At 43.3% G+C, this 23,052-nt stretch overlaps 2 protein-coding genes across 2 annotated transcripts; one reads left to right on the top strand and one right to left on the bottom strand.

Annotated features, from left to right (window-relative positions):
- The first annotated feature begins 8,169 nt into the window (after positions 1-8,169).
- LOC119651951 (valacyclovir hydrolase) lies at positions 8,170-16,395 on the top strand. Its single transcript, XM_038055805.1, is given in 3 exon segments — positions 8,170-8,883; positions 15,732-15,987; positions 16,045-16,395. Coding segments are annotated over 3 exon segments (849 nt in total). The 5' UTR covers positions 8,170-8,399; the 3' UTR covers positions 16,154-16,395.
- LOC119651952 (uveal autoantigen with coiled-coil domains and ankyrin repeats protein) lies at positions 16,293-22,823 on the bottom strand. The gene is made up of 3 exons (XM_038055806.1): positions 22,476-22,823; positions 16,554-16,970; positions 16,293-16,488 (listed from the first exon to the last, which is right to left on the bottom strand). Exons 1-3 carry the CDS (start codon positions 22,698-22,700, stop codon positions 16,396-16,398), a joined length of 735 nt encoding a protein of 244 aa, XP_037911734.1. The 5' UTR covers positions 22,701-22,823; the 3' UTR covers positions 16,293-16,395.
- Between the last annotated feature and the right edge of the window lie 229 nt (positions 22,824-23,052).

Genomic DNA, 23,052 nt, shown 5'->3' with positions numbered 1-23,052 from the left:
ACGCACACATCTGAAGTGTATATTGATTTTAGCTTGGTTGGAAAGTGTGTCCGTTCAAAGCTGATAATTGGAAACAAGCCGCGATGGCAGTTACATTTTTAAAATCATCAATGGATAGCTTTTACCTAAAAGATCAAACATCGTAAACATGTAAATTTTAAAATGTACTCAGTAAATTTTATGCATATGAAGCATACTCTCTGCTTCGACAATAGATCTTCCATTACTTATTTTATTGGTGATTAACGTGAACTCTGAATAAAACAAATAATAAGAAATTTTCATCCTCGTCCCGCTCGACAGTAGGGCCGGCTCGGCTAGATTGGCGTCGGTGTATCAATCCATTGCTGGTGTGTTTGACCTTTGAGTCGTTTCCAACAAACTTCTATGTTCAGGCCAATCTTAACTGGAGAGTTTTCGTCAGCCCGGATTACATGACCACATTATCGAAGACATCTTTCTCACAATTTTTCCTCAAATATGAATCATGATTCTTCTCCTTTTGGACCTGAATGTATCGTGTTATGTCACTGATCTAACATAACGCTACGTCTCCTTTACCACAAGGCCGCGTTCATTAGTGGCCAGTAAATACTCGGAGCCATAGAGGATGATAGGACGAGCCACACTGTCGCAGATTTGAAATGGTGGTGCATCGCAACAGGCTGAAGTACCATTTCATTCAGGTTGCACTGATGCGTGAAGGAATTCCATGGAGCAATTCTGCATTAACTGAGAGCATCAATCCCAGGTACTAAAGACGCCAATAAATAGTAACATTTCTGCATAAACTTCCTGAGAAGAGTCGATCGTGAATAACAAATTCTTCCATGGGGGGCTGCCCTGTAGATTCTAAAAGTTGTAGTTGAAAATCTAAAGATATTACCCAAAACAGTTAAGAGTCAATCAATAGTTCAATTTGCCAACTACGCCGTTAAACAACAAGAAGCTCAGATTCCTTTTGGGGCTGAGACCAATTGCATAATTGAATATTTTGGAGAAAGAAATGAGATGAGATAAAATATACAAGTTACCCTCAAGAAGTACAGACATTCACCTGAAGACATAATTACCAATCGCTTTCTATCGCTAAGTCATATTCCGAAAAATTTTCTGGTTTACTAGCACAAAACTGCAAGATCTTTCGAATTACCGTTTCGCGTGGTTTGGACAATGTTGATGATCGTAGCGTCAGAGATTAACTCATTAAAAGATCGCATTGCTGTGCCTATTCCACAACTGAGTTAAAGTAAACATTTAATTAATGCAATTGGTACTTGTTGGTTAAACGTTGCGACATTTCTTCATAGATTTGTTTCATCATCATCAACGGCGCAACAACCGGTATCCGTTCTAGGCCTGCCTTAATAAGGAACTCCAGACATTCCGGTTTTGCGCCGAGGTCCACCAATTCGATATTCCTAAGAGCTGTCTGCGTTCTGACCTACTCCATCGCTCCATCTCAGGCAGGGGCTGCTTTGTCTTCTTTTTCTACCATAGATATTGCCCTTACAGACTACGGATTAAGTGACCCGCACACCACAACCTGTTGAGCCGGATTTTATTCACAACCAGACGATCGTGGTCTCGCTCATAGATTTCGGCGTTATGTATGCTACGGAATCGTCCATCCTCATGTAGGGGGCCAAAAATTCGCAATTTTTCTTGCTAAGAACTAAAGTCTCCGAGGAATACACGAGGATTGGCAAGACCATTGTTTTGCACAGTTAGAGCTTTAACCCTATTGTGAGACGCTTCGAGCGAAACAGTTCTTGTAAGCTTAAATAGACTCTGTTGGCTTCCAACAACCGTGCACGGATTTCATCATCGTAGCTGTTATCGGTTGTGATTTTCGACCCTAGGTAGGAGACATCATCAACAGTCTCAAAGTTGGAGCCTCCTATCTTTATTCTTCCCGTTTGACACATGATAGGGCATCCTCTTAAACCGTTGTTGATGTCGAATGGTCTTGATAGTGATCCTTCTGCTTTTATCTGGTCTCGCACATTGGTCATGGTCAGCCTAGTCAATCTTATCAATTTCGTCGGGATATCGAATTCTCTCATGGCCGTGTACAGTTTTACCCTGGCTATGCTATCATAGGCGGCTTTAAAGTCGATGAACAGATGGTGTAACTGTTGTCCATATTCCAACAGTTTTTCCATCGCTTGCCGCAGAGAGAGCTTTATTAATAAACTAAAAAATACAGAGTAGCCTTATATCCTTGAACTAATGCAATTGTTTGTAAAGAAATTGGATTTTTAGTGGATATACTTAATTTCTCTTCCTCTCTTCCTTTGTTAATTACGAAAACTCAACACGTCTGATAATTCCGTCTCCAGTCGCCGTATATACACAATTATTTGATGCTATCGCTAACGAATTGACACACGAACAAATTTCTGCTTCTCCCGCCAATTATGGATTTTCGGTTCAAGATTTGTCCATTTTTTCACTTTTCCGTCATATCCAGCCGTGAACAAGGTATCCTCGGTGTCTCGAATTGTATTCATTATCATTCCATGGCAGTCCTGCAAGAATGTTAAGAATCCAAGTCTCCGAGGAATACATGAGAACTAGCAAGATCAAGACCGTATGCCGCGACCCTTAGTCGGGATTTCAGCTGGCTTTTCTGGTTGACTGCGCCATAGACACTACGTAGAAGATCTCTATTCAAGTGAAGAGCATTCTTTCCACAACTTTCCCCTCGGGAGGAGACGAATTTAACAAGGCCTCCGAAATCCACACCTCGTTCGCAACTTGACTACTCAAGATTGGGGGATTTGATATTTGTACCTTCTTATCACTTGAAAATTCCATATTAATTTTGGACACTTAGTATAGTAGCTACAGTTCTGAAAAAGTCTTTAATGTCAAGGAGTCAAATTGTCGTTATCCTTTAAGAGTTGGTCAAAGTGGTGGTCAAAGGGTAGTATAGGTCCCGGGGCGAAACGTGGATTGGTACCCACGATGGAGCATAAAACCTGGGAAATGCCTGCTGAACCAACACCAAGAGCTCTACTACCAAACCCTATCTCCACCTCCACGTGGTGACCGCTGGGAGCTCTTTCTTGACGAAAAGCTGCAGACGGAGAAGGATGAAGACGAATCTCCCGCGCCTAAAAACGGGACAAATTGTACCAACTGGTCCTCCAGGTTGGGGGTTGGGTAGGGCTGACAACCCTACACGGAAAACAACTGGTTACAAAGCCACAACAGGAGCCTCGGACAGGACTGATTTTAAAACGACGGACCCGGCAACGACAACGCAACAACGATTTGCGCATTTTCTCATGGAACGTGCGCTCCCTGTATAGGGCAAGTTTAGAAATATAAGTCTCATAAATGTTCACGCCCCTACAGAGGAGACTGCAGAGTCGGAGAAGGATACCTTCTACGAGGCAGTAGAACGAACCCTCGAAGCCTGTCCCAGATATGATATCAAAATCATACTTGGGGATTTTAACAGCCAAGTAGGGAAGGAGCCCGTATTCAGGCGATACGTTGGCTCCCATAGCTTACACGAAAAAACAAATGATAACGGACTGCGGACTATTCATTTAGCAGGGTCACACGAAATGGTTGTTGGAAGTACCTGGTTTGCGCGGAAAGCGGTCCACAAACATACGTGGGCCTCTCCAGACGGGACCACTTTCAACCAAATTGACCACGTGTTGATCGAACGCCGCCATCCCTCAGCTTTGATGAATGTCAGAACATATAGGGGCGCCAATATAGACTCGGATCACTATCTCGTTGGCATGGTGCTCCGAGCTCGAATAACAATACCACCTAGAATCCCCTCTGACAATCAGGTGAGAGTGAACACTGAAGCCATCCACAATACAACCCTCCGCGACACCTATAAGAGGGAAATGGATGCTGCAATAACCGCAGTCAACAGAGGACCTGGAGATGAAGCATCAACGAATAATCTTCACAATCACCTGAAGAACGTTATCATAAATACGGCCACAAACATACTTGGCCCCAGCCGCAAAAGGAGTCGGAACGGCTGGTTTGACGATGAATGTAAGTTAGTAACGGAAGGGAAGAATGCCGCATACCGAGTAATGTTGCATTCTCAAAGAACGCGGACACGCGCAGAGACTTATCACGAACTCCGTCGAGTGGAGAAGCGATTTCACAGATGGAAAAAGGAAGGCTGGGAGAACCAACAAGTCTGTGAACTAGAAAAGTACAGGGAGCAACCGCACCAGGCGCGGAAGTTTTACCAACAAGTCAGCAGGATGAAGCCTTATACACCTCGATGCTCATCCTGCCGAGACAAAGAGGGAAATCTGATTTCCGACAGAATGGGCATATTAGAGCGATGGGTTGAGTACTTTGATGAGCTACTGAACAACCAGAATATCGGCGAGTTGGAGGTCCCGCCAACTGAAGACGATGGACAAATACTGCCACCACCAAGTCTAGGAGAAACAGTCCGTGCAATTCATCGGCTAAAAAATCATAAGTCGCCAGGAGCCGATGGAATTACAGCCGAATTGGTTAAATATGGAGGCGACCAATTACACCAAGTGGTTCATCAACTTGTGCTCAAGGTATGGGACAGCGAATCAATGCCTGACGATTGGCAACGAGGCATTATCTGTCTCATACATAAAGAGGGAGATATCACACAGTACAGCAATTATAGAGGTATCACGTTGCTGAGTACCATCTATAAGATATTCTCCACTATCTTGCAAGGCCGGATAGCCCCATACGCACAGAACATCATTGGCCCATACCAAAGAGGCTTCACTCCAGGCAAATCAGCAACAGATCAAATTTTCTCTCTGCGGCAAGCGATGGAAAAACTATTGGAATATGGACAACAGTTGCACCATCTGTTCATCGACTTTAAAGCCGCCTATGATAGCATAGCCAGGGTAAAACTGTACACCGCCATGGGAGAATTCGGTATCCCGACGAAATTAATAAGACTGACTAGCCTGACTCTGACCAATGTGTGAGGCCAGATAAAAGCAGCAGGATCACTCTCAAGACCATTCGACATCAACAACGGTCTACGACAAGGGGATGCGCTATCATGCGTCCTCTTTAACCTGGCCCTCGAGAAAGTGATCCGTGATGCCGAGGTAAATGCAAGAGGCACGATCCACTTCAAGTCCACCCAATTACTGGCCTATACTGACGATATCGACATCATGGGAAGAACCACCCGAGACGTACAAACTGCCTTCATCCAGATCGAGCAGGTGGCGCGAGATCTTGGGCTGCACATCAATGAAGGCAAGACAAAATATATGGTGGTAACGTCAGCACCGAAGACGATTCAACCAACAACATCAAACCGCACTGGTCAAACACAAACACGAAGAAGAATAAGGATAGGAGAATACAACTTTGAGACCGTTGACAATTTCTCCTATCTAGGGTCGAAAATCACAACCGATAACAACTACGATGATGAAATCTGCGCACGGTTGTTGTCAGCCAACAGAGCCTATTTCAGCTTACAAAGACTGTTCCGCTCGAAACGTCTCACCATAGGGTCAAAGCTCTTACTGTACAAGACTATGATCTCCAGTCCTCATGTATTTCTCGGAAACTTGCGTTCTTAGCAAGAAAAATTGCGAACTCTTGGCCGCGTTCGAGAGAAGAATCCTCCGAAGAATTTTTGACCCCCTACATGAGGATGGACGATTCCGTAGCCTACACAATGACGAAATCTATGAGCGATACCATGACCGTCGGGTTGTGGATAAAATCCGGCTCAATAGGTTACGGTGGGCGGGTCACTTAATCCGTATGGATGAGGATGATCCCACCCGGAAAGTCTATAAGGGCAATATCTATGGTAGAAAAAGAAGACGAGGCAGACCCTGCCTGAGATGGAGCGATGGCGTAGGGCAGGCCGCCAGACAGCTTTTAGGGATATCGAATTGGTGAACCTCGGCGCAAAACCGGGATGTCTGGAGTTCCTTATTAAGGCAGGCCTAGACCGGATACCGGTTGTTGCGCCGTTGATGATGATGATGTACTCCAGAACTGAAAACTTATTGAGATCTTTATATAAAAGAAGGTACAATAAACAGAGGGTTATTCAAAAAAATACCACCAGCTTTCATTTCTTCTGCTTTCCCTGGTGGAGGACAAGCAGGTAAGGTTTTAACAGACAAAATTCAAAATGAGGTGTCCTTTCTCCTCTTTCTTTTCTTACCAGGGCAAAGGCAGATCGCCAGACGCTGCCTCACTTCTGCCCTGGGGGCAACGTTACTGAAGCGGCTTGCAGATGTTAAGTGCTCCTTCATATAATTCGCAGAATATGAGATGACTGCGAATTATATTGAACTGAACATATTTTTTTAAGGGGGAGCAACTTACAATCGAACTTACAACTTGCAATCCTTAAAAAATATGTTCAGCTCTGGCCAAGCTTTGGCCTAATGTATGGGCGGATTTCCGTTCAAAATAATTTTCAATCATGTCGTGTTCTGCGAATTATATACAGGAGCACTTAACATCTGCGAGCCGCATCGGTCACGCTGCTCCCAGGGCAAGGGTGAGGCAGCGTCTGACGATTTGCCTCTCCGGTAAAAAACCGTAAAGCCGTCTTCGCCTAATATTTTTTAATTTTGGTTGCTAAGCCCTAAACGAAGGGTCCTTGGACCAAAAAAAGTGGGAGTAAGTTGCTCCCCATTTGGTCCGGTCCGACATCAAGTGGATGCGGGACCCTGCAATCCTTAACAAAATATAATCATAGTCTTATACAGTAAGAGGTTTGACCCTATCGTGAGTCATTTCGAATTCCTTCATGGCCGTGTATAATCTTACTCTGGCTGATGTCCATATTCCAACAGTTTTACCATCGCTTGCCGCAGTGAACAAATCCCATCTGTTGCTAATTTGCCTCGATTGAAGCCTCTTTGGTATGGGCCAATGATGTATTGGTGAACTGCTTGGTGGAATTGATCGCCTCCATATTTAACTAATTTGGCTGAAATTCCATCGGCGCCTGGCGACCTATGATTTTTAAGCCGATGAATTGCACGGACTGTTTCTTCTATACCTGGTGGTAGCAGTATTTGTCCGTCGTCTTCAGTTGGCAGGACCTCCAACTCGCCGATGTTCTGGTTGTTGAGCAGTTCATCAACATAGTCAGCGATCGCTCTAATATGCCCATGCTGTCGGAAATCAAATGTCTCTATTTGTCTCGTATGTGGCATTCTTTTGTTGCGTTGTTCTTCAGGTGATTGTGAAGATCATTTGTTGATGATTCATCTCAAAGATCTCTGTTGACCGCGGTCATTGCAGCATCCATTTCGCCTTTATAGGTGTTGCGGAGGATTTGGTTGGGTTTAACTCTCACCTGATTGGTCAGAGGGTATTCTAGGTGGTGTTGTTATTGGAGCTCGGAGCACCATGCTTACGAGATAGTGATCCAAGTCTATTTTGGCAGGAGGAGGAGCCTCGTACTGGACTGACAACACAACGACGAACCCGGCAACGAAATCGGAATAACGTTTTGTGCATTTTCTCATGAAACGTGGGCTTCCTGCACAGATTGGTGGGATTTGAGGTCTGTACCTTTCTATCACTTGAAAAATATAAATCACTAGCTTCCATATTCATATTTTTGGACGCTTAGTATAGTAGCCACAGTTCTGAAGCCTTAAATTTCAGGGAGTCAAATTATCGTTACCCTTCAAGAGTTGTATGAGAGATTTTATCCATAACTAATATTGATCTTTATTCGTAGTTCTGTTAAATTGAATTTGTTGGTTGTTTCTTAAAGAATTTTGAACAGGATCGACGCACCTCTCCTTGCTCGCTTATTCAGTTATAAAAAGAAGGGCAATGAAAAACTCTATACGACTGAACGTATATTCACGGAGTTTCTAGCGATTATATAAATAAATGACCAAGAGGCGTATTTTTGCTTTTCACTAATGTTTTATTATACTTAAAGATATTGATATTTCGAGGACCACTTCAGCGCTATACCTCTTACAGACGAATATATTGTACACGTTTATCTATTTATGTATTCCACTTGAATTCGCCTATACTTTCGTTTTTAAGGGAAGCTGAATTATTTGAAATGGCGAGATGTGTACGCCGCTGTACTGTATTGTCAGAATTGTACTGATTACTATGGAACGCCATATGCAAATCGTCTATACGTATACAAAGATCAGCTGATTCATTGATAGATCTCTGTGAACGGTTTCCGCTAAACTGTCTGTTGATATTCCGCTTTCGTATGTTTTCGCGATAGTCGCCGGCAGCTGGGTTCACGGCCGCCTTTGCTAAGTTGCAGTTGACATATCATTCGATTCCTTCATAAGTTCACAGAGTAGTGCTTTGTATTGCTTCATTCGAAACTATACGCCGTGCCCGCCTCCGTAGTGCAGTTCAATACACCGAATATGTTAGCAAATGTCCTGGTCCGTAGTTTGAAGCATTGTGTCCGGCGATTTGCTACGCAAACCAGTGAGCAAACAATAAGACTCGCGGATGTTAACATCAATTATGTGCAGTCGGGAAATGGCAGCAAAAATGTACTCCTAATGCCGGGCGCGATCGGCTCCGCCTGGGTTGATTTCAAGCCACAAATCGAAAAACTGCCAGACGTCTTGCCAGATTACAACATTATTGCGTGGGATCCGCCAGGTTATGGAAAGTCAAGGCCACCGAAACGACATTTCACCCCAAATTTCTACCACGACGACGCTGATTATGCCAAGAAGTTGATGGACATAATTGGGAAACCGAAGTTCTCAATCCTAGGGTGGAGCGATGGAGGGATTACGGGAATGATTCTTGCTGCCAAGTATCCGGAGGCTGTGGAGAAGTTGGTAATTTGGGGATCAAATTCTTATATATCTGATGAGGAGGCGATCTTATTTGAAAGTAAGTTGAGTGAGTCTTACATAATAGTTGAGGTAAAAGTGGGACGATAGTTCATGTAGTGGTTTGTTGTTTGCCTGGGAAGGGAAAATAATTGAGAGGGTAAAAGGGTAGATTGTTTTTTTGCTGATACCAAAATGTGTTAGATGACTAAACAAAAGTCGGGTTTAAAAATGTGTACATACCGCTACCCTGCTTCCTATAATAATCCATATTGGATCCCATGCTATTATTAAAAGTAGACACGCCGTATGAAGACGGGAAAAATAATAAATGGTGCAGGCATCGCAGATTAATTGTAGGTAAGGGTTTTTTTTTACAAAAAGCAATCGATAAAACTTTAAACGTGTTTTTCTCAAAACAACATTTTTTGAGTTGAATCGCCCATGCAATCATTTTTTGATGTTCTCATCATCATTATCACCAACGGCGCAACAACCGGCATCCAGTCTAGACCTGCCTTAATAAGGAACTCCAGACATCCCTGTTTTGCGCCGAGGTCTGGCGTCCTGACCTACGTCGTCGCTCCATCTCAGGCAGGGTCTGCGTCGTCTTCTTTTTCTACCATAGATATTGCCCTTATAGACTTTGTGGGCTGGATCATCCTCATCCATACGGATTGACCTGCCCACCGCAACCTGTAGAGCCGGATTTTATGCACAACCAGACGGTCGTGGTATCGCTCATAGATTTCCTCGTTATGTAGGGGGCCAAAAATTCTTCGGAGGATTCTTCTGTCCAACGCGGCCAAGAGTTCGCAATTTTTCTTGTTAAGAACCCAAGTTTCCGAGGAATACATGAGGACTGGCAAGATCATTGTCTTGTACAGTAAGAGCTTTGACCCTATGGTGACACGTTTCGAGCGAAACAGTTTTTGTAAACTGAAATAGGCTCTTTTGGCTACCACCAAACGTGCGCGGATTTAATCGTCGACGTTGTTATCGATTGTGATTTTCGATCCTAGATAGGAGAAATTATCAACGGTCTAAAAGTTGTAGTCTCCTATCCTTATTGTTCCCGTTTGATCAGTGCGGTTTGATGTTGTTGGTTGGTTGGTTTTTGGTTCTGACGTTGCAGCATATATTTTGTCTTGCCTTCATTGATGTGCAGCTTATTATTATTATTATTCTGTTAAGGGAAAGTTGCACCGCGTCCTTGAAGAACTATTGTGCCCCTTTTACTGGTTATAGTGTACCTGTTGATCATAGTATCTCAAGCAGGCCTGTAACCGTTAGGAACTTTAGTATGCTCCCCACTTCCAGAAGTTTCAGCTTTGCATCTGGTATTAAGTGTTCTCACAGATGTATCGACCTACTTTGCACAAGTGCCGGACACTGTCCCAGGACGTGTATAGAGGTTTCGTCCTCCTCCTCACAGAACCTGCAGGCAGTGTCCGTAGATATCCCTAGCTTCCCTAGGTGATAGTTCAGCCGACAATGACCAGTGAGAATTCCCACTATGATTCGGAGGTTCTTTTTGGTAAGGTTTAAACAATCCTTTGTATTCAGTCTCTCAAGGCATTCCCATACCAGTTTAGAGTTCACCTGGTTGGACCTAAGTGCCTTGATCGCTGCTTGGCTATCGGTGAGAATAGCTATGTTCTGCCCCCTGTAGTTCCTTTGCAGATTAAAGGAGGCACATTTGTCTATGGCGTAAATTTCCGCCTGGAATATGCTAGTGTACCTGCCCATAGGCTCAAAGTACATTTTCCTTGGACCAATGACACCGGCACCCGCTCCCTCTGCTGTGAATGATCCGTCAGTGTACCAAGTAATCAGTTGCTGGTTTAATCCGTATGTCGCAGCCACGCTCTCCCAGTTTGCCTTATTACGCCAACGTGTTTCAAACTTCTTATCGAAGTGAAACCTCGTTGTCATGTTGTCTCTCGGTATCAGTAATTCGGGATATCGCCTAGAAAGGATTTCAATCTTCCTTCGATTTAGGGAGCTCCCCGCCTCACTCATACTACCGGCCATCCTGAATATTGATCTCCTTGCCTGCATCTGTATGTGCAGATGGAGAGGGGTTAATCCCAGAAGGACCTCCAGGGATGCCGTTGGGCATGTCCTCATTGCCCCACTGATACACACGCAAGCCAGCCTTTGGAGCTTATGTAATTCCCTGGCTTGTGTGCTGAGTTGGGTTCTTTCTGCCCAGATTACCGCTCCATAGGTAATCATTGGCCTTACTATTGCAGTATATATCCAAAGTAGTATCTTCGGGCTACAACCCCATTTTTTTCCTGCTATGGATCTGCAAGTCATCAGAGCCCTCGTGGCTTTTCGACAAGTGTTTCCGACATGTGTCTTCCAGAGTAATTTTTGGTCTAGCGTGATTCCCAAATATTTGACATCTGTTTCTCGTTTCACCTCCATATCATGTAATGTTATGGCTTTCAGGTGATCCAACTTACGCCTCCTAGTGAATGGTACTATGGTGGTTTTGGTTGGGTTGATCCGCAGTCCCACCTTTCTGCACCAGGCACTAGTAACCCTTAATCCAGTTTGGATTCTATCACATAGGGTATCTTCATATTTGCCCCTACAGATTAGAACAATATCGTCTGCGTAACCCTGGACTTGTATTCCAGTGTTAGTTAACACGTCCAGGAGTTCATCCACTACCATACTCCACATCAGCGGCGATAGTACTCCACCCTGTGGACAGCCTTGAGTGGTGTTCATGATAATAGAATTTGTACCTGTTTGTACCTCTATTTGTCTGCTTTCTAGCATTTTGCCCATCCAGAGTGCCAGGGTGTTTCCCACTCCTTTGCGGCTCAGGGCATCATGTATCTCTGTGTGCGATGTGTTGTCGAATGCTCCTTCGATATCCAAAAACGCGCACAGGGCAATTTCTTTTGTTTCTATGGAGTCCCGTAGTACCTCTGTCAGCTGATACAGAGCAGTTTCAGTTGACCGTCCTGCCCGGTAAGCGTGTTGACAGTGATGCAGGGGATTACGCTTTAGAACGTTAGTTCTCATATAGTTGTCTATGACCTTCTCCACCGTTTTGAGTACGAACGATGTTAGGCAGATTAGTCTGAAAGATTTAGGGTGAAAAGGATCCTTTTTATCCGCTTTCGGAATAAAGACCACTTGCCCGTCTCCATGCCCTTGGTATGTAACCCAGTGCTATGCTCCCCCTTACCACCCTCAGAAGAGACTCTAAGATAATTCCTAGGCCTCTCTGGATAAGTGCTGGGAAAATGCCATCTACTCCGGGAGATTTCATTGGTTGAAAAGTTCCCACTGCCCATCTTAGCCTAGCTTCTGAGCATACCTCTTTTGCTAGTTTCCAGCTCTCTTTCCTTCCCCTTTTATTCGTTGTTGGGGTGTCAGGCAGATTGTTGTCGCCTGCCGCCGAGGGGTAGGACTCCGGGAAATGAGTTCTGAGAAGCAGGTGTACCCTGTCCTCCTCATTCTCGGTGAATGTCCCATCTTCCTTTTTCAAGCAGACAGAGGATATTCCCCCGTCTTTGGCTACAGCCTTGTACAGCCTGGTTGCTTCTGTGATCTGTTCAATCCCTTCACAGAATTCCCTAAAGCTGTTCCGTTTCGCTTCCCTGATCGCGTTGCTATACGCAGTCAGTGCATTTTTATACCTCCGCCAGTCCCCGGTTTGTTTTGCCCGGTTAAAGAGTTTTCGTACCTCCGTTCTCATTCTGGCTAGGTTCCTGTTCCACCATGGTACATCCCTTGATGACTTGACTGTCTTGGCCGGACAGCTGGCCTCATATGACGATTGTGTTGAGGTCTTCCACCACCGTTTCTAATTCCAATTCGCTCCTGATGTCACCGCCCCCTTGAAGGTGGGCAATGTTGTTGCTCAGGTGCGTTGTGTAGGATTCACAATCCGTTCTCTTGGGATTCCTTATTATTCTTTTTATTTCGGAGTTACCCGCAATGTCGAATCTGATTATCCTGTGATCAGACATTGAGGGTTCATCCGACACCCTCCAATGTGCAGCTTAAGATCTCGCACCAATCGTCGCCTGCTCGATCTGAATGAAGGCAGTTTGTACGTCTCGGGTCGTTCTTCTTATGATGTTGATATCGTCAGCATAGGCCAGTAGTTGGGTGGACTTAAAGAGGATCGTACCCCTTGCACTTACCTCAGCATCACGGATCACTTTTCCCAGAACCAGGTTAAAGAGGAGGAGACCCTTGTTGATGTCGAATGGTGTTGAGAGTGATCCTGCTGCTTTTATCTAGTCTCGCAAATTGGTCAGGGTCAGTCTAGTCAGTCTTATCAATTTCGTTGAAATACCCCCCTTTTTATGTATGAGACAGATAATGCCTATTTGCCAGTCGTCAGACATTGATTCGCTGTCCCACACCTTGAGCACAAGTTGATGAACAACTTGGTGTAATTGGTCTGGTTACTTTTACACGCAATGAGGGTGGCGAGCGTATAATCGATTTTGTGGACACCCATGACCTTGTACTTATGAATACATGGTTCATCAAACGATTGTCTCATTTTCCTACATTTTATAGTGGGAACAGTAAAACGCAAATCGATTATATTCTCATAAGACGCCGACATTTTACCACCGTCACTGATTGCAAAGTCGTTCCCTATGAGACCATCGCACTTCAACATCGGCCGTTGATTGCCGTCCTGCGAATTAAGCCACCGATAAAACAGTGTGAGGAACGCACTGGCTCGCGGCGCATCAAATGGTGGCGATTTGGTGAGAAGAAAGAGGAAACGATCTCACTCATACGATTGCCGACCATTACGAATGTGGAAGAATCGTGGAACCAAATGAAAGACACGATCCACAAAGCGGCCCCTGCAACCCTCGGGGTCATCAAGCCGGGTAAGCGGTACATTAACCGAGATACTTGGCTTTGGAATGATGATGTTGAAATGAAGGTCCGTGAAAAGAAATGCCTCTACCGCAAATTTCTCGACGATAAAACGCCTGCTAATTGGCAAATTTATAAGAATGCCAACCGGGAAGCAAAGAAAGCGGTCGCTGTCACCCGAGCAAACCATTACAAAATTTTTTACGACAAACTGGACACTCGGGATGGCGAGAAAGATCTGTATCGACTTGCTAAAACCGTAACGAACGTACAGAGGATATCGAACACTTCTGTTGTGTTAATGACAAGAACGGTACTTTGCTTACCAACCGTCGAACCGCAACGGATAGATGGCGAGAATACTTCGAGCAAATTTCAACTGAAGAATTTGCTCATCCTCCACTTCCACAATCATTGCCGACATTTGGAGCAGTTCCACCAGTCAGCGCAACTGAAGTCGAGGAGGCAATAAAACGAGTGAAATCGGGAAAGCCAGAGGACCTGACAACACCACATCTGAGCTCTGGAAAGCGAAGAGTTTGAACCCAACACTGTGGCTCAGTGAATTCTTTAATCGGGTTATTCAGGAAGGTAAACCACCATCTGACTGGCATGAAAGTACGATTGTTCCAATATAGAAAAAGAAAGGTAGTCCAGCAGAATGTTCAAATTACCGTCCGATCCGGTTACTTTCCCATACCATGAAGATTTTTGAACGCATTCTTGACAACCGTATTCGCGAAATCGTTGAAATAACCGACGCAATACACACTGCGCGGTTAGTCATGGAAAAACACCGTGAGAAACATCGCCCTCTTTACATTGCCTTTCTGGATCTAGAGAAAGCGTTTGACCGTGTGCCACACGAACTCATCGGGTTTGCTTTACGACAACATTTAATGCCAGAAGTCGTCCGTTGGGTTCAACTTCTCTACCATGATCTGAAAAGTAAAGTTCGAAGTATGGCGGGTGTATCAAAACCGCTTCGTGTGTCTGTTGGTGTTCATCAAGGAAGCGCCCCACCACTCCTCTTTGTTCGTGTTATGGACACCGTCACACGGGATATCCAACGTCCAGAGCCTTATATACTGCTTTATGTAGATGATGTTTTCCTAGCATCTGATAGCAGAAATGATCTCGAGCAACTTGTTCAAAAATGGAATGATCGCCTCATGCAACAAGGTCTCAGATTGAATTTAATTAAAACTGAATTCTTGACGACCGATCCCCATGAAACAGGCACAATCGACACATAGCGGCAGTGATCTGCCCAGAACTGAGCGATTTAAATACCTCGGGTCAACGCTATCAGCCAATGGAGAACTGCGTTATGAAATTGCTTCACGCTTTAACGCAACTTGGATGATTTGTGATCGACGTATCAACGAACGTCTCAAATCTAAAATTTACCGCTATGTTGTTCGTCTTGTCGCCCGCTAGGGTTCTGAGTGTTGGCTGACTATAAAAGACAATGAACGGCGTCTTGCGGGAATGGAGACGAACATGTTGCGTTGGACTAGTGGCGTGATACGTTTTGATCAAATCCGAAATGAGAATATCCGCGATCGTTATAGGGTTACACCGATGGTATGGTCACGCAAGTCGCGTTAACGAGAATTCACTTGTCAGGATTGGTCTGAACATCCAAGTCGATGGTAAACGACCAAAAGGCCGGCCGAAACAACGGTGACTTGATACGCTGAATGGGGATTTAAAGGGCTCGAGATTGCATCCAGATCATGCATTTGATATAGCCAAAGCGGGTAACCGATAACGACGAGCCGACCCCGCTTATGAACGGAACAAAGGCTGAAGAAAAAGAAGAAGAATAATAAAAGAAAAAAGATTGTCATTCCTAAATTAGTAGAAATCTGGGGCTTAGAATCAATTCATTTTTTATTCTTCGCTAACGTTTTTGCTTTTTTAGTATTGAGAACATGAGATTCTCAGCTCTGTTATTAAAAATTCACTCACTTTTCGTGCTCCCCATTCCCAAGTATGCACTCTACAGATAAAATGAACCTTTCTTCCTTTCAGAAATGCGAGATGTAAATACATGGTCAAAACGGATGAGAGAACCTCTAGAAGCCATTTATGGAATTCAAGGTTTCGCCGATATTTGGGCTAAGTGGGTTGATGCCGCCTTAAGTATTTACCATGAACGCAAAGGGAATATTTGTTAAGAAGATGTGCCTAAAATTCAAGCGCCGACTTTTATTCTTCACGGTAAAAAAGATCCAATGGTGGCTGCGGAACACATTCGATATTTGCGCAAACATTTAAAGGACTCCAAGTAAGTATAAAACGCTCCACAAAAAGATAGTTTTTCATATTTAATTTTCTCTTGCAGATTTTTCGAATTTCCAGATGGGAAACATAATATCCATTTGAGATATGCAGATAAATTCAACAGGTTAATTGCCGAATTCTTGATAGACGGAGTAGATGGAAATAAGTGAATGAAGTAATGAAGGAAGATCAATTTCCTAGATTTATCTACAGTGTATGGTAGGCTGTTTCTGTGCCTGATTCATTTTTATAATGGGATTACAACTTTTCGTGATATTAACGTGTAGTTGAATAACTGAAAGAAGAGAATCTTTATAGTTATACAAGTCAGTAGATTTATTTCCTTCCTATGAAATAGTGATTACACTTGTTCACTCATTTGAAATAACACGTTATTTGTTATAAAATGCCATCATTGTTTGACTTCTGCAACAGTACCGCCTTTGGCTTTTTCCAGTTCATCAGTCAACAGTTGAATCTTCAACAGATAGTTAATTTTCAGCTCCTGCAATTGGTAAGTATGAAATGAGTTAAAAAAAATCTTAAATTTCAAGCATTATTCGCAAATACCTTATTAAGCGATGATTGGCAATCGTATTCTTGCCTCAGTTTTTTGTATGCCTCTTGTGATATTTCCAACTTCCTTTCCAACAGTGCTGTACGTTCTTTCTCAGCTTGTCGGCAAGTTTCGATCGTTTTCAAGCGTTCTTGTATATGATCCGATTCTGTGTTTCGTAAATTTAACATTTCTTTTGTTACAGCAAGAACTTCCTTAACTGAGTCCACTTGGGTTTTCAAAACTGCAATGTGTTGTTCTTGTTGTTTACAAACTTTCGTTTTTTCAAATAAAAGAGTTTTCGCCTTCAATAGGAGTTCATCTTGTTCTTTTTTGGATTTTGGCTCCGTTGATTGTGCTTCTTTTTGGATAAGCGTCTGCTCCAATTGAGTGTTTTTCTTTTTAAGCCTTTCATTTTCTTGACGACAGTCCTGAATGGAGTAGAGGGGAAACTGAATTAGTGATGTTTTTTTTATGTGAAGCGCGATCGTCGAAGGGATTTAGGACTGAACAATAACGTACAGGGTGCGGCAGCATAACTTCCTTTTTTCAAAACTCAATAAAAACTATTGTATGCATCGGAAAATATTTATTTATTTTTTATAATGTAGGTACATGTCTAAAGTTTTTATTTACATTGTTTTGAAGATCAAATCTGTTAGGTGGCGTCCCCCATTCTTCATACATTGCGTAAACCGATTTCTGGCGTTTGTCATGACTCTTGTTAGCATAGCAGGTGTTATGTTGGCAATTTCTTCTTGGATGTTGGTCTTCAAATCTTGTAGGGTTTTTGGACGGTTCACATAAACACGGGATTTCTAAAAACCCCATAGAAAAAAATCACAAGGGGACAGATCGAGAGAGCGTTCCGGCCATTCCAAATCGCCTCTAATTGAGATAAGGCGCTCTGGAAAGTGTTCCCTCAAAACAGCCATCGATGCTCTTGAAGTGTGTGCTGCTGCACCGTCTTGTTGGAACCAAGTGTCCCCCGAATCCAAATTTTCTAGCCGTGGGAAAAAAAAATTCTGTAGTATGTTTACATACCGGTCCGAATTCACTGTCACTGTAACCTCATTTTCCTCAAAAAACCAGGGACCAATAATTCCAGCTGAGGAAATTGCACACCACACTGTGACTTTGGGTGAATGCAAAGGCTTTTGATGCAATTCTTGAGGGTTGGTGTCAGCCCAGTAGCGCATGTTTTGTTTGTTAACCGACCCACATAAATGAAAATGGGCTTCATCGCTAAAAAAAACAATAGCACCCTCGGGAACGACATCAAGAAGGAGCTCACACGCGTTCACCCGAGAATTGAAGTCACGTTTTGAAAGTTCCTGCACTATCGCCATCTTATAGGGATGAAAATGAAGATCATCACGAAGAATTCTTCTCACAGAACGATCGGATAGTCCAAGGGCAGTTGCGTGTTTGCGCGCAGAACGCCGTGGCGATCGCAACATTGACGCTCTCGCTGCTTCAATGTTCTCAGGTGATCTAACGGGCCGAGGGACTCCAGTTCTTCCTTTTGTCGCACTTGCAGTTTATCTGAATGTAGTGACCCATGTAACAATTGATTTGCGGTCTGGGACGGGAGCCAACGGGGCTAAATTAAAGCGATTCCGAAATGCACGCTGTGTTGCAATAACCGAACATCCGCTTGAAAAGTAAACCTCAACGGCAAAGGCACGCTCCTCACTATTCCAACGCATGATGGCGACTGAACCGTGTCGGGACAAAACTTTACAGTATCCCCTCTTGAACGAGACCACTAGCGCTCCGCTATGACATCAACTAACTGAGTGGCGCGCATTTTAAAAAAGGAAGTTATGCTGCCGCATCCTGTAGTTCTCGTCCATAGGGAGATATTTTTTAAATACTGAATACCTGTAGGCCCGAAACTTATAAAAAGGACATTAAATCTATTATCTTACTTTAATTGCAGCTTGTATGTTGAATGAATGGATTTTTCAAATATATTATGAAGGATGTGTCCACGACATAAATTGTTATTTTCGAAGCGATACTTCGTTTTCATGTATATGTGGCATATTCAACTAAAGATATGATTGACGTCAACCATTACATGCTGGCTACAGATACAAAGTGAGACAAAAGTGCCACCCCAATGAAGCAGGACAAGAGTAGTTTTCGTTTATCAGGGAAGGGTATTCCAGTATGCTGATATGACAGGTCGTTGCTCCATCAGTTCCGGATCGAATTGTGCTGCTTAGTCAGCAGGTTAATGCAGGTACAATTCGCTACAAATCGCTTTCTAGGTTACCATTTAGGACCGCTTATTATTCCCCTAGAAACTACCAGCTAAGGCTGTCTGAATCTTGTTCCTGCTCGAGGTAAAAGTCATGGAAATCCTCCTTGAGATTTGAAAATCAATCTAATTTCACTAAAATATGTAATCTTTCCATCCCTCTTTAAACAAGCGTACGCAGGGACATTTGAATATGACGTGACCTTGCTATCAATTGTATCTGATCTTGTAATAAAAAAGGTCATTGTGAGCTGAGGGGCATATGTTTCAAGTTCTTGTTGAAGAAGAAATATTGACACGTTTTCGTTCTCGGTTTACAAAATAAAAATAAAAATAATAAGAATTTGAAGGCTTTAATTGGGGAGTCTTTGATAGGTCAAGGGCGCTCAGAACTATTTGGAGACAAGATCGGTGTTGGTTGAAGCAATTGTGAATTTGAGATTTAAAATCCAAAGCCGTTGTAGTGCGTTGGGTCCTCCAGAAGACGTGGGGGTGGTTGGCGAGTTGAATGTTATTCACAAGTGTCAGACAGTCCTAGAAACATGCGACAATACAGTGATTGGGTGATAAAATTCGTATAGTGTCCATTTTTTTCTGTCTTTAAGCTAGGAATTACCTTTTTTCTTTCAGATTTCGAGAATAATTGATTATTAATGCCAAATGTATGCTTGTAGCTGCTCAGAAACGCAATCCAGATCTTCTATAAACAGCTACTGATTTATAGATATCACAATTTATTCCCATAATTAAGTCGCCGAGATAGGTGTTCCATTTGTAGTGTTTTTCGTTTGCCAATCTGGCAGCTGCAGCGGGTATCTGGTTTTTAAGGTTTTGTTTGCAAAACAAAACTTTATTAAAATCGGCTCAATATCTGTCTGCCTTTTTTTTGTGGGAAGATGGAAATCTTCAAAAGACACTGGTCCAGACACACCAGTGTGTCAGGTTTTTACCCACTAAAACCATCCCCGACTCCCTCCCTGCCCCGCGGAACCACCCTAAGGTCTTACATCACGCGGTGGAGTCAACTCATTCTAGCTTAATCACCTTTCTTCTATACGCGGTTTACGTGACTGCGTTTTTCCTCTCTCCGCTGCCTTTCTCAGTTTATTTTGGATAGATGCGATCATGTAGTTGACCGCATTCCAATTCTCTTGTTGTGCTACCATTTTCGCCACCAGATTTTCTGGTACCAGCACCTCTCCTAGAGTCTCCTCCAGATTCCTTCTTTCTTCCACAAATTCCGGACAGTGGAAGAATACATGCTCTGGGTCCTCTGGAACTCCATCGCAATTTGGACAGTCGGGTGAGGTCTCCAATTTAAATCTGTGCAGGTGTTGGCGATATCCTCCGTGACCCGTGAGAAACTGGGTGAGATTATAATTAATCTCATCGTGTCGTCTCTCCAACCACTCCTTGATGGCAGGAATGAGCTTGTCCATCTATTTATGGATCTCTTCCTCTATGTGTTCTTCGTTTGCGGTAAGGGAGAGATTGACTTCGCATTGTATATATTCGCCATCTCATCTGCCAAGATGTCAATCGGCATCATTCCAGAGATGACGAATGCTGCATCGTCTGAAACAGTCCTGAAGGCAGAGCATACCCTTGGGGCTGTCTTCCTATAGACTGCACTCATTTTGTTAATATGAACTGATATCCGCAACGCCTCCCTCCAAACTGGGGTCGCATAGAGCATGGTTGAGGTCACCACCCTGGCTATAAGCAACCTAGAAGTATGCCGTGGCGTGGCACGTTCGAAATCATCCTCGCCAGGGCCATACTCGCAGTGGATGATTTATCGCAAACATACTGTACGTGTTGCTTATAGCTGAGCTTCCTGCCTATCACCACCTCCAAGTATTTAATGGTTGGCTTGGAAGTGATGATATGATTTCCGACTCTAATACAGGTGTAATTTCTCTTCCGGCGCTTAGTGATGAGGACTCCTTCTGTTTTTTTTTTCCCCAAGTGTCAAACCAGGGCTCTCTAGCCAACTTTTAGCAGCACTGACTGCCTCGCTTGAGCATAACTCAGCATCTTCGAGATGTTTTGCGAAAACAACCAGCACTATGTTGTTAGCGTAGTCCCCAATTGTGGCTTCCTTTGGAAGGGGAGAATAAGTACATCGTTGTAAATAATGTTCCACAGTAGTGGGCCCAATACGGAGCCCTGCGGGACACCCGCGGAAACAACGTACTCCTGGGGCCTGTCATCAGTGTCGTACCAGACTCTCCTTTCAGTTAAATAACTATCAACGATAGCAGCGAGATAGCCGGAAATACTAACCTTCCCTAGGGATTTCCGTATTAGATTCCAATTGGCCAAATTTAATGCAATTTTCACGTCTAGGGTCACTACTACGCAATATTTGCTGTTACTACCCTTTCCGTGGATTGCATCTTCGGCCAAGCCAATTTGATGGCAACAATGGTTGTTCTGGTTTTATGGAACCCGTACTGCCGATCTGAAAGGCCGCCTTGGCTCTCAACAACCGGGTGCAATCTATTATAGATTACCCGCTTTAACATTTTCCCCACAGGGTCCAAAAGACATATGGGTCGGTATAAGGATGGTTCATCTGGAGGTTTACCAGGCTTAGGCAGAATATATCGCCGAATAACTAAATCCGGAAAGCATAGCTTTCACAACGAAGCTCCATGAACTCTTAAAGAAAACCTTGACCTTGAAGCAAACTCAACTGAAGAGATTTTCTCCTTGATGATGATGAAATTGATGCACATGAAATTTATGTGGGTATATACCGATCCTTACTGTATAAAATCCATTCTGATGGAAGCCGATAGCATGAATATTCTGAAAAGGTTGAAAGTTAAAGCTGAAAAAGCCCTAGTAATGCTTGATAGCCCGAATAACTGCGTAGTTAGAGCACAAGACTGGTATACGGAAGGTTGCGGTTCAAATCTCACTGGTGGCAGTGGGATTTGTGCCCTGATTTGACATCAGATACCAGTTGACTCAGCTGTGAATGAGTACTTGAGTCAAATCCGAGTAATAATCTTGGGCGAGCGCAGTGCTGACCACATTGCCTCCTACAGTGTACTGCACTGCTACGGTCTTGAATGAAGTGCTCTAACACATTTCAAGGCTCCGATCCAACTGGATTGTTGCGCCAACGATTATTATTATGCTTGATAAGACAATGAAAGGAGAATGCTACACTGAACGACTATAGCAACAGCTACAAAATCCTATGGATCTATAAGACACTGATTCGCCCATTCCTTTGCCACGTCAATGAAGACTGAGCAATGAATCAGACCAGAGAAGAGCCAATCAAAGCCTCCCAATGGTAGGTTCTTAAGTGAATTTGAGGTCCGGTAAGAGAGGATGACAGATGGGGAATTAGGTACAACAGGGAAGTCACCGTCCATGTCAAAATTCGATAGCCAAAGGGATAGACAATAGGACAATTCTCAGACGTCCATTCAAAGACAAGAGAGAAGGCGAACCACTAACCGAAAAAACTTGAATGAAAACGCAAGGACTATGCTGCTCCATTCAACCCTATGCGCGTTATAAAAAAGACTACACTATGTTTGGACCTACAGTTATCCGGCGTTTTCATAATTCAAAATATTCGGAACAAAACAAAAACAACTGGAGCAAATCATATAAGTCACAGTCGTTTCTTAATTTCAAAATTATTTACCTCATATTCCTTTTTGGCTTGGCTCAGTTTTGTACGTGTTTCCTCAATCAATGCCGATTTATCGCTTTCCAGCTGGAACACTGTATCCAAAAGTTCTTTCTCTCGAACACTCATTTCCGTATTTCCATCTACCTTAATTTCAATATCTTGAGGGGTTGCACTTTCAATGACTATTTCCTCTGGTTTGTCGCCATTTGTAACAGGGTTAACTTGTTGCTCCTCCATACTTAGTTCCAAACCAATCACTTTGGAAAAAATTCACTAAAAGGATCTCCTACAAATATTGTGTCGTAGTTGAACAAGTATATAAACACGTGTGAATCTGTTCTAGTTTCAAGTGTATTCAATCCCGCAAGAATGCTTCAAATTGGAAATGATCTATTTTTAACATTTTCTTTCTAGTACGGAATAATTCGTGATGCGTCGTGTTTCTTCGAGCTTTTTGCATTTATGCCTGCAAGATTTTCTTAATGGGATCAAAAATTGATATGGATGTGCGATAAGTAACATTATCTTTTTGAGGAAGACATTTTGCTCCATTTGGATTCTTTTAAGTATTTATTTTCACCTGTCCCGG

This window comes from Hermetia illucens, chromosome 3 (genome assembly GCF_905115235.1).
Source record: "Hermetia illucens chromosome 3, iHerIll2.2.curated.20191125, whole genome shotgun sequence".
In the NCBI taxonomy this organism is placed as follows: Eukaryota; Metazoa; Arthropoda; class Insecta; order Diptera; family Stratiomyidae; genus Hermetia; species Hermetia illucens.
This window is presented reverse-complemented; position numbering and strand designations above follow the sequence as displayed.

Coding starts and splice junctions, on each gene's coding strand:
- LOC119651952 (XM_038055806.1), bottom strand. CDS start 22,700: ATGGAGGAGCAACAAGTTAACCCTGTTACAAATGGCGACAAACCAGAG. Junction 16,971..22,475: donor AAGCCAAAAAGGAATATGAG/GTAAATAATTTT, acceptor TACTCCATTCAG/GACTGTCGTCAAGAAAATGA. Junction 16,489..16,553: donor GCCAATCATCGCTTAATAAG/GTATTTGCGAAT, acceptor TACCAATTGCAG/GAGCTGAAAATTAACTATCT.